Raw genomic sequence first — 11,355 nt, 5'->3', positions numbered from 1 at the left:
TGGAAGCTATGGAGCTGCTTCCACAGCCTTCCTAAAGACCTATGTTCATGAATCAGATCTTAAAAATATACAATAACAGCCCTCAGGCAGTGATGCCCTGCCTAACGGCCCCACCTAATTTCCCCTCTGAACTACATACTGTGCTATAAGTAGTTCAGGCACCTGCTGAAACTTGAAATGCTTCTTTCCCTGAAACCAGACACCAGCAGTGGTTAATTACCACATCCCAAATTGGCACAGATTAATGCAGCTTCACTGAAGCCAATGAAGTTTCATGGGATTATTCCTGTCCTGGCTCTGAGTCATTAATAGGTATAGTTCTGGCTATTTTTATGCTTTTCGAATTGTTTCATTAGATTAAAGAAGCAATTATCAGCCCAAATCTATTTTTCCTGGTTAAGGAAATTAAAAAAGAGAAAACCCACCTTTCTCTGTAGCAGTGAATTATTGGGCTGAGTGTTTCTTGTGCTTGTTTTACATGGACTTAATTGATCAGCAAACTTAGCTGTATGAGAGCTAGCTTTCACAGCCCCAGAAATGGGGGTGTAGCAGAGTGGGAGCTGTACCATATTTGTTTCTTTCCATATATAGAGACAGTATAATAGGTATACATATCTGTGTGTATGTATGCATATTGCTATATAACCTGCAGTATGTATGTATACACAAATGTAATAGTTGCTTTTGAACAATCTTTGTAAGTGTAATTGAAATGGAAAATACTGTAGTTAGAGTTTTCTTGATGCTTGCAGAGGTGGATGTATGTGCACTAAGCAATTAAAGCTGTGGCCTGAGGACTGGAGTCAAAATAAGTGGACCCAGGACCTAAACATACCTAGAGCTTGAAAAAATCACAGAACTAACAAATTGAGAGCTGTTTTTGAAGTACAGGTTTTAGGTGTTGTCAGTTAAAAAAATTACATGGAATAATGATAAGCAACTTTCCCTCCTAAGTGAGTGCTTATTAAGGGGAGTGAAATGCTTTTATTGTAGCCTGTGTTGTATCTCTACTGACACTACAACAGGTTTTAAAGCCTGATACTAAGGCCTTTTTCAGCTCTTTTTGAAGAAGAGGTCTTGAGCAGGAGAATCTGTGCTACTGGTGCCTGTGATGCTGAGCAACAATACTGTTGCCTTCTGGCTGATCAGTTGTCATGGATAGCCATACATGTGCTTTGCACTGCCCTCAAGATGGGTTTCATGCAGACATGTTTAAGACTGTGGTATGTGTCCCCTGTTAAGATTTTGAGCACTGAGAATTTTTATTCTGTTAAAATATAAGCAAAACACCTGCTAGTAGACTAAGAAGTAGCTGCTTTAAAATAAGCCACGTGAAGATCACACCCAGGACACACAGTCCCACTGTTCTAGAGCTCAATGCCAGACAGTATGTATTTGTGTATGCAAAACAAGCTAAGCAACAGAAGAAACTTTGTATCAAAATAGTTTAATAAAAACAATAAGAGACTTCACTGAAGCTTGCTGTCCTCAAGACAGAATTATGACATTATTGCAGCATTCAACACAATCATAATTCACATATAATGCTATACAGCTCCTGTTCACCTTGGCCATGTTCTGCTCTCACTATGGCCTTGTGCAGCCCTGCTGACACAACCCAGCCCTGCATACTTGAGTTGCAGAACCTGTTCCTCTGGGAACAGAGTTAAATCCCTTCCTCACTGCACAGTGCTGTTACTGTCTGGAAGTTGCACAGAAACCAAACACATCTCTTAGCAGCCAGAGGCAGTTTACAGAACCAGTGTGAACAAATCAAGTGGCTGGCAACAGCAATACTGGTTGATGTTTAGGAAAAACAAGTATGCAACCAATTACTCAAGTTCCCAGTGCTGCCCAGCAGCTTCTGTTCACAAGAATGAAGCTCTGTTCTGACCTGCTTCATCACCACCTCAGCCATGACAGAATGACTTTTATATTATACAGCTTGGTCTAATGCATGCTTTCACTTTTGCACTTGCAGAGAAGCCCATTGCCAGCAGCTGGCTGTCAGGCTTCTTCATCACCACTGAATGCCCTCCAACAGCACTCTTTGCCATCAGCTTTGCACCATAGTCAGTATTTGTCCTTGCATTGTGGAAAACAGACTGAGAACTTGGTGTCTCAGACTTTCAGGTCAGGATGCTGCCATGAGCTGTGGCTTGCTTTCTCACTAGCTGAGAGGCTTCCTTTTTCCTCTCCTCCATCACTCATGTTCCCTGGGCTGTTCTGGTGATGTGGGTCTTCTTGCACAGCTCCTGATAGAATTCAGATTCCAAAAACCGTGGGTATGAGTTATTCTCCATTAAGCTGTAAACTCTTTTCTGCGCTGCACTGAAGCATGTGTGTGTGGCTTCTTGAATATTCTGCGCAATCATGTTCTTGGTTTGGAAGTCTATGTTTATCTGAAATAAAAAGGACATTTATATCTGAGAACTGAATTCAAGGAAGTATAAAACACCATAAAATTTCTGAAGAGGTAAATGCAAGATCCTATTACTACAGGATCAAATTAATCAAGTTTAAAGAAAATAATTCTTTTATACAAAACTGATATACTGATTCCGATATATTATCTTTCAGTGTGAAACTGAAGTATGTTACAGGTATTACATGCAGCTGTTGACTTTCCCCAGTTAAGATGGAAACTCTGAAATACTGTTCATGCTGTTTTCCAGCTTGGTGAAAAGGCAGTTATGGAGAGACTTACATCCAGACATAAATATTAATGGTGAGGTATGTATGATGCAGTTCAACATCTCTATCTTAGAGTTCAGCAAAACAAAGCAAGGCTGTAAGAGCTCACAGAACAGGGCACTTATATTTAAGTTTCCTTTACCTCTTTGGGAGCTTCCTTTTCAATGAAGTCATTGTAGATTTTTTTTGCTTTTGATGTCAGCTTCTGGGGTGACTTGGTTTTCTTGAAGTCCTCACAGGCCAACCAGAACTCAATATTCTCTTCACAGAACTCGGACTTCAGAAAAGCTCGGAAAGCAGCAAGACCATCTAGGGATAGAACAAAACCAAACCACATTGATTAACTATTTCAGGAATCTTGAATTTATCCACTGGTCGCATCTGCTCCTACCAAAACTTTCTGCAGTAGTTCTGGTCTGGTTCTTTCAGGGATATCATAGCAGTAAAAAATTCCACATTTACATATGCAAACAAGTTGGAACTCTAACAGCTTGTCAGGTTTCACTTCAGTCATTTAGGTAAATGTAAAGAATGAAACTCATTTCTACTTGCTTTTTTGTGATGCCTGCATATATATATATATATATATATATATATACATACCAAACCAAAACACCACCTCTCCAGATGGGAACTCCCTTGTTAACCTTTACACTGGAGTAAATATTTATGACTACTACAAACATCTGGAATATATTTTTTTATGGAATGGAAAGGATGACTCAAGTTCAAAGAGCAAATGCTAATTTAGTATTTTTGCTTTGCTGTTGAGTGCTTTTCCTTGTAGAACTACAGTAAAACCCCTAGATCATGGAAGTTCTGCTGCAGAAGCCTTCCCAAGTTATTTGAATGCATTTGACTTGGTTAAGCAGTAAGCCCAGTGAACAAACTCTTTTCATACTTGGCAAAGCCAAACTGACAGGTATGATTTTAATTGCAAGGCTTACAGAAAAGAAAAATCCATAACAGTGAAGTATTCTTGATGTTTTTAATTTACAGTTTTTTTTTTAAGAGTACTGCCATAATTTTGGCTTTAAACTGTCTACAGGATTTAACTCTCAAGACCAGAATCAAATCTATTTCCATTAAAAAGGCATAATGAGGAAGCAATCTCTACAGATATACAATCTGAACTGCCCCTTTGCTCTCGAATGCTACTTTTTGAAGGCAAACTTACATTTGTTAGCAAGAAGTTCATCAAAGGCTTCTGACCACAGCTGGGCTTCTTCAGGGGAAGGTCTGCTTAAAGAGATGGAGAATATTAGACTTCATTGCTCAAGCTTTGTTTCTGTAGAACACTCAGTATTTAAACAAAATCTCTTTCCAGCAACTTACCTGAAGTAGGTGCGTTGTTTCCCCACTTTCTTGGACTTGATTTTAGTAGAGTTGGAAGAGTTCTGCAAGAAGTAGCTCAGTCTCGTTTTCCAATCCTTAATACTGGAAAAACCAAGAGAAAGATGCCTGTTAAACACGACAATTCAAAAACCTTTATGCACCCACCCCTTTACTGGCCAAGGCTTTAAAACTTTTAGTGATAGGACTTTGGCAGCCATAACTAGAGTCACCCAGAGCATCTGAAGGCAAGTGAACGACTTTCCCCCCGCTTAAATCAACAGGCTGGCCCGCTAGCCAGTGGCTGGTGCCAGCCAAGGCACAGCTGCAAGCTACTCTGCTGTCACGCTTCCCACCAGCTTCGGTCTCGGGCCCGCGGCTAAAAGCGACTCCCTGGAGGAGCCCGCGGGGCTCGGGACGGGGGACCCACTCACATCGTTCTCTTCATCCTGCCCTTCTCCGCCTCCTCCGCCTCGCTGCGGCGGCGGCCCCCCCTCTCCATCCTCCCGCTGTCGTGCTGCAGCGCCAGAAACAGTGCACCCGGCATCGCCGCGGCTCGGCTACACACCGCCGCCGTCCGCAGCCCTTATAGCCCTGCCGGCGAGAGGGAGGGAGGGAGGGAGGGAGGGATGGGCCGCTCCGCCTCGCACGGCTCCCGCGGCCGCCCCGCCAAGCGGGAAGGGGAGGGGAGGGAAGGGAAAGGCGGTGCGGGCTGCGCTGCGCTGCCCTGCCAACCCCACGGGCAGGAGTGGGTCTTTGTCCCTGTGTGCCAGTATGGGAAAGTTTTGCCTTTCCCCAGGGGTTACGTCTCTGTTTATCCCTTTGTTTCCTTGTTTTCCCCTTTCATTTTTAGCCTTTTTCTTTCTCTTCCCCTCCCTACTTTTTTTTCCTCTTTTTCTTTCTTTTCCGTTCGCCACTTGCCCTTGCTAGTGCTTTCTTGGAAATTTTTAGCCTGCCGCAATGACATCCCCCGGGAAGGGTGCCCACTCCGGCACTGGTAGCGGGGTGCCTGTCCTTTCTGTTCTGTCAATCAGAAATGTACCCTGCACTTCTGCAGGCTTTTATTTATATTTTAAAGGAGAACTCAGATTCCTGAGTATGGCCAGTGCATGAGACAGGACTTAGCCACATATCTTCAAAAAATGAAGTAACCATAAATCTGAGTATGTGGTATTTTTGGTGTCCACGTCCCCACTAACCCCGGCTATTTTTCACTTTAATAAGCTGTCAGCACATGTGTTTTATCTCTGTATAGTGTTGCCACCTAGCAGTGAATTGTGTAAATTACTCCCAGTACATGAAGCTGAAATTGCAATTACTCCAGCCTTCGGCTTGTTGAAAGGGCCATGTGGTCCTTCTCAGCAGCGTCCAGCTGAAGAGCATCATATCCAAAGAATCTGGATTTAGGAATCATGTGATTTTCTTTTTAACCTGCCCTGCTTTTCTGCTCTTTTCTGTGCATGTGTCTGCCTCTCCACAGTACCCTGCAGCATGTATTTTCCTGCCGTAAAAAGCAGCGTTCAGAGGGACTGATTCCCCAAATACTGGCTGACTTCAGCACAATAATGAAGCATGAAATGTCCAATCCTTTTAGGTAGTCACCATAATATTGCAACCTCCCTGCTCACCAAATACACACAAAACTGAAAATGCATCCAATTTTAGAGAAGATGTATAGACAAAATGAATGCTGTGATTTGTGCAAGCACTCAAAGATGCTCTTCACTGCTGCCTATTGCGAGTCCTTTGCAGTATATACTGATGATCTGATAGGAAAATAAAGTTCCATCCTCTAAACTTCACCAAATCATTCTAAATGAGTTTTGCAACAGGTAGGTCTTAGTCTTGTATATGGTATATACATTTTTAAATGGGAAATTTTTGCAAGGGTGTTACCATGGAAGGGAGGAAATGTGGAAACACTAACAGAGGTAAGGTTCTAGTGCTGTAAAAGCGTCAGTTCCAGAAACTTTATGGGGGGGACTTGCCAAAGATGTGGCCAGGGCAGGCAGTGCCTGTGTGATAGATGGAGCTGTGCTGACTCGCTTCCAGGCGCTTCCATCATCACTCGCATTGAGTGCCAGGGTCAGCCAAGCTGTGCAGCTGCAAATGATTTGGGCAGGATCTTGCCAGGAGCTGCTGAGCTGCTTGTAACACATCCGAGGATGGGAACACTCTGCACGTGCAAAACTCACAGCACACAGCCCCCAGATTTGGGGGGAGGGAAGAGGCCAGGCTGCCTTGACTTGCAATAGCAGACTGAAACTCAGCCCCCAGCCTTACCCGAAGTTGAGCCTCTGTGAAGGATCAAATGCTGTCAAGAAGAGCAGCACATCCTCACCTTCCACCTGGCCTGTAGGAGGTTTCTACATTTATTTTTTTTTTTTTTTTTTTATGCTGATTTCAAGTTTCTTTCACCTGTTTCTTAAAGTTAACTGTGGGCAAATATTGCCAAGAACAGTGGGAACTGGGATACTTCAAAGTCTAGTAAGCTACAGCAGGGTCTGTTTAAGCATTTATATTCTAGGGGCTTATCCATAGCACACCAGAGATCCTGCTGGTGTTTGAAGCCTGACAGAATGTTTTCTTGATGGTCTTGGAGGAGACTTGCAAGGGTAGAGCTGGGATATTCCCAGCATCAACCAAGCTGTAAAGTTGGCAGCAGTCAGCGTATGGAAAATTGAAGCATGAATCATGTATTTTTTCTTAAACCTTTTAATTGCTTCTTTCAGGTACCCACAAAAATGGAAGTGCCAGTTAAGGGAAGGAGTTATAACATTTGTAATATCTTAAACAGTGGAAAAAAATGTGTTTCAGGTAAAAAAAAGTGAGGTGAATGTGGACTTGTGGGGTTAGATGGCCTTATTAATCATATGGTAACTTATGGTTTATAAACTATTTAGATTAATACTGAATTTGGTTGGCTGCATTAAGATATATTTTTAATTTACATTTTTGTTATGCTGCTAAGCGAGGATATCACTGTCTTTTCACTAAAAGAGAAACTTTACAAAACACTTTCTTGCTTTATCATGCTGTGCAGTGTGTTTTCTGGCTAAGCCGCTACCCTTTGCCAAGCCACCAGTTGCACATCTGCACTATAAAAGATGTATTTCATTTATGTTTAAAAAGTGAGAAAAAATATCGACCCTCAATGTCATCAGTGCGCTGTCCAGTGACCCATCAGACAGGGATAGCAAGGGCATGCTTCTGGGAGAGGGCTGTTGGCCCCTTGAGCCCCTCTTCTTGGGAGTTGTATATGCGCTGCCCTGGCTGGCCAGCTGCACCACTGGGCACTGCATGCAACAGCATTTGGGCTCACTGAGCAGTTTAAGATACACCAAATTAAAGTATTTCTTTGTTTTACCAGTTTCTAGTTTTTTAAAGCAAGTATGGCAAAATGGCTCAGTTTGTTAGCTCACCTTCCTGAAGATGGGTCTAGTTTCACACGAACAGTGCCACACAGTGACTTGGGGAAGTAAGATTTGAGATCTCAACCATGTCCTAAATGCTCTCTCGCAGCAGTATTTTGAGCATTTCAGGAAAATTAGGTATTATTGCTTTCTGGAAAAACCCTGGACTGCAATTACAGCACAGGAACAATGTGTTAGCATATCACAGTGCACAATGCTGCTGAAAAATAAGTGTCCTCAACTCCTGATGCCTCTCATCGGAAGTGGGGTGTGGGGTTTGCCGCCCTGGCTGTGGGACTCAAGCAGGCACATGGACCAGCACTCCAGATTTGTCTGTGTGTATGCCAACCTATGCTCCTTAAAAACAGCGAAGTTCTTGGTAGCTGAGGACAAACACAAACATAGCGGCAAGTCTTTTCCTTTATGTGCTTCTTAAAGCTTCAGTCTATTTCTGTAACAGTAATCTTATTGTCCAGGAGAAAGGCCAGTGGAAAGTACTGGGGGGGGGAGCCTATAGCCCACACTTTGCCATGGCAGTCAGTGAGAATTTCGCTATTGCCTGCAGTGAAATCTGATGTCAGACATTTAATGACACAAGCTCTCACCCTGGAGATCATGCTTCTCTTGGTAGAAGCTTTCTTGAGAATGTTCTGTCCTTTTTCTGCTTATATGATTTCTATGAGCATCAGTGATGGCTGGATGTACACGGGACAGTAACATATGCAATAAACATCCAGAGATGGAAGGTGAGGTTTTTTCCATCTCAGTTACGTTATATGTTGCAAGAGCTATGCTGATCTTTTCCAAGTCCCCAGTGAGTAGCTGTTCTCACTGCATCTCACTTATATCTGTGTTTGCATTTTCTGAAATGCTAGTCCTTGTTTCTTCCTTTTATAGAGAAGGCTTGGATGATACAAAAGAACATATGAAAGCTGGTCCAGAGACTTTATAGCTGAGTTTCATAAAGCCAAGAGAGGGCAATATGCTTTTGCATGGTGATTCAAACCATTCATTACAGTTATTGAAGAATGCCTTATTGAACCTGTGGTGTCTTTCACTAGCCGAAATATCATATTCAAAAGAAAGAATAAGACGTTGAGCTCTTTTTGTTTTGTAGTACAAATTACACGCATCCACTTTCCTGTATTTTTACAATGTTCTTTTTTAATTCATAGACATACAGTCCTCGTGGCTTGTCTATAAGATGGCTCACGTAAGCATCAGAACAGATCAGCAAAGAATGCCACCATGCTGCTTAAAATAGCATTGTCTGAGTCTCTGTTATCTCTGCTTTAGACTGTCTCGTCTCTGAGGCACAGAGGACTCATAGGTATTTGTACAAAAGAGCACAGAGGTGCCCTGCTATGAGAGGAAGCTATATGCTTCTGCACTGTGCTTAGTTAAGTACTAGCAATCATGCATGGTATCTATGGCAGGGCACTATTTTCTAGAGGAATGTTATGATTGCGACTGAGATCTTTTGTGTGAGCGAAGATGTTTACTCAAACCCTCAGTCTGATTCTAATTCTGTTCATTGCATTCTGCTCTCCTAGTCCCTTTTACAATTTCAGTGGTATGTAGTGTGTGTGGGTGTTGGGTTTTGGTGGTTGTGGGTTTTTTGCATTGGTCTTGGGGTTTTTTTAATTGCTTGAAGCTTGCTGAGGTCAAGCTATTGCATTCTCTGACTTCGATTCTGCAGGCTCTGCCTGACTGGCTGTTGTGCTTCTTCAGTACTATTTTCCAGTCACGAAGCTGAAAACACGCAAACCGTAAGAAGCCATTTCTGTATCTAAATTTAGCACTACTGTGGATTAAATGTGGACCAATTAAATGCTCAGTCTTTCCTAAATAGAAAATAAAATATATCTCATTACAAATGGATCTTGTTTCACTTAACAGCAAAAACCTTCTGAGTAATGTATAAATGAGACGGAACTCTGAGAACTCATCATTCCCAGCCTTCAGCCACCTTCTTTTACATAAACACTCACACTGGTTTATAAAAGTTCTAAAAATAGAGCTGAGATTTATCAAAAAGTGCATAAACTGGGACTATGTGTATACTTGCAGTGTTGCTCTTATGTAGATGTGTACGTCTGTCATAGTGACACTGTAAAAAGAATACGAATTCGGACATTGAGCAGCTGGTAGTGATTCCATTTCTACCCACAGACGTTTGGAAATGTTAGCTTTTAAAGTGGAGATACTTGATAATGGCGGGCAGGAGTTGGAACAGTGGTAACCCTGGGATGTCTGTCCTGTTCATGTAAGATCTGCTTTATCCGTTCTGCAAAGACAAGCTGAAAGGAGACCAGCTAATACAGTCTGCATTTTAAAGGACAGGACATTCTCATATTCCTTACGTCTTTTGTCAATACAGAAAGCAAACAGCTTAGCAAGAAGCAGTGTGTTTTTAACAATGAAATTTTCTTAGCAGATACGAGCTGGGTTACACCACCTCGGGTAAAGAGATCTGGTTAATCTTGTCTAAGGTTAACTAGGTGATGCAGAAAACTAGTTCCATGTTCTATGCAAATTGCAGTCTAGTTTGTTTCCCTTCCCAAAAGCTGTATTTGTTAAACGGGTGTGCAGACGGACATTAAACAATCAAATATATTTGTTAAATCTGGATGCGGGCACCTTTTTTATCATACTATCTGCGTGTAATAGTCAACATATGGTCCTTTTAATGACTATTTAATCCATGTTAATGAAACTCTCTGTAAATGCCCAAATGTTATTAGTCAGATATTGATCTGGAAAGTCTCCATGGCTTACAAAACCAATCCCTTTTACAACTCCTACAGGTGAATGCTGTCAGGAGCACAACAGTGAGAAAGCTGAAGATTAGAGAGCAGTATAAGGTTTTTTTTTTACACACCTAAAAAGTTTAAATTTTTGAAAATAAGCATTTCCTTTGAAATGGAGGTAAAATGTCAGTTGTTCCTATTTCATGATGGGCAGAAAAGTTAAACTTGGAGCAACCTGATCTTCATGCTGGATGGAACTCAATTTAGGTTTAATTAGACTTTCTTAGTGGAAAATTAAAACACTAGTAAAATATCAGATTTGTCAGTGGATATTTTTTTCTTTTTCTGTTTTCTTAAAACCTTTTTTATCTCTTTCAGTGTTGCAGTATAGGTTTTTCTGTGAAAAGTAGAAAGGTAATTAATGTCTTTCAGCTGTAGTAAAGGATGCTTGGTAATGTAGAGGAGAGAAAACGCTGAGCAAATCCTCTTATCAAGGTAGAGGACATCTCATCTAAGTAAGGGCATTCTTATGTCTTTTCTACTTGACAGATTGACAAAACCTATTACAAAGTTGTAAAGTTAAGCTCTCTGGAATTACAAAAGGCCAGAATGAGCACTTCTTGTGGACTATTAGTAGTCCCACATTTACCCAGTGGCACCCTGGTCTACTCCCAGAGTGAAGACTGGGAGAGAAATGAAGGATAAGGTGATGCTTGTCTGGCTTCATCAAACTGTGGGAATTCCCTCCTGTCTGGCTAAAGAGTACACTGAAGAGTTTTCCACCGTAGCCATGACCAGATGGCGGGTGCAGTCTGTCTTCCAGGTAGCCTGGGAGAGACAAATAGCCAAGTAGCTTACAGATTAGTCATTCACTTAATGCCAAGTGTTGCAAAATAGTGTCTCAGTCCTCTGAGTACATCAGTTGTAGGCAAGTACATTGTTCCCCTAGAACATTTTTCTCAGCAGTCATTAATTCAGCATTCAAGCAGGTCTTCAGAGCAAAGCAATTAATAGCTGACTTTGGCTGAATCATTTCATGTGGAAAATAATGGTCCAAACTTCTGAATTATGTGGATAGCATAATAATGTCACTTCTTGTATTTAGATGTACGTAAAACAGGTAAAACTCCACAGAAATATGCAGAGATATGTTCTGCAGTTATTCC

At 41.7% G+C, this 11,355-nt stretch overlaps 1 protein-coding gene across 2 annotated transcripts; it reads right to left on the bottom strand.

Annotated features, from left to right (window-relative positions):
- Positions 1-1,431: 1,431 nt before the first annotated feature.
- On the bottom strand, positions 1,432-4,608 carry RGS2 (regulator of G protein signaling 2). Of its 2 annotated transcripts, none has more exons than XM_065675046.1 (5): positions 4,461-4,608; positions 4,030-4,131; positions 3,872-3,936; positions 2,837-3,003; positions 1,432-2,402 (listed from the first exon to the last, which is right to left on the bottom strand). In XM_065675046.1, exons 1-5 carry the CDS (start codon positions 4,571-4,573, stop codon positions 2,208-2,210), a joined length of 642 nt encoding a protein of 213 aa, XP_065531118.1. In that variant the 5' UTR covers positions 4,574-4,608; the 3' UTR covers positions 1,432-2,207. The 2 variants fall into 2 exon arrangements, with proteins under 2 accessions (XP_065531118.1, XP_065531119.1); XM_065675047.1 differs by having other exon boundaries at positions 3,872-3,933; positions 4,461-4,606.
- Between the last annotated feature and the right edge of the window lie 6,747 nt (positions 4,609-11,355).

This window comes from Lathamus discolor, chromosome 3 (assembly GCF_037157495.1).
Source record: "Lathamus discolor isolate bLatDis1 chromosome 3, bLatDis1.hap1, whole genome shotgun sequence".
Classification (NCBI taxonomy): domain Eukaryota; kingdom Metazoa; phylum Chordata; class Aves; order Psittaciformes; family Psittacidae; genus Lathamus; species Lathamus discolor.
Note: the sequence above shows the minus strand (reverse complement) of the source record. Positions and strands in the feature narration are given on the sequence as shown.

Coding starts and splice junctions, on each gene's coding strand:
- RGS2 (XM_065675046.1), bottom strand. CDS start 4,573: ATGCCGGGTGCACTGTTTCTGGCGCTGCAGCACGACAGCGGGAGGATG. Junction 3,937..4,029: donor AAACAACGCACCTACTTCAG/GTAAGTTGCTGG, acceptor CATCTCTTTAAG/CAGACCTTCCCCTGAAGAAG. Junction 3,004..3,871: donor TGAACTTCTTGCTAACAAAT/GTAAGTTTGCCT, acceptor TTCTATCCCTAG/ATGGTCTTGCTGCTTTCCGA.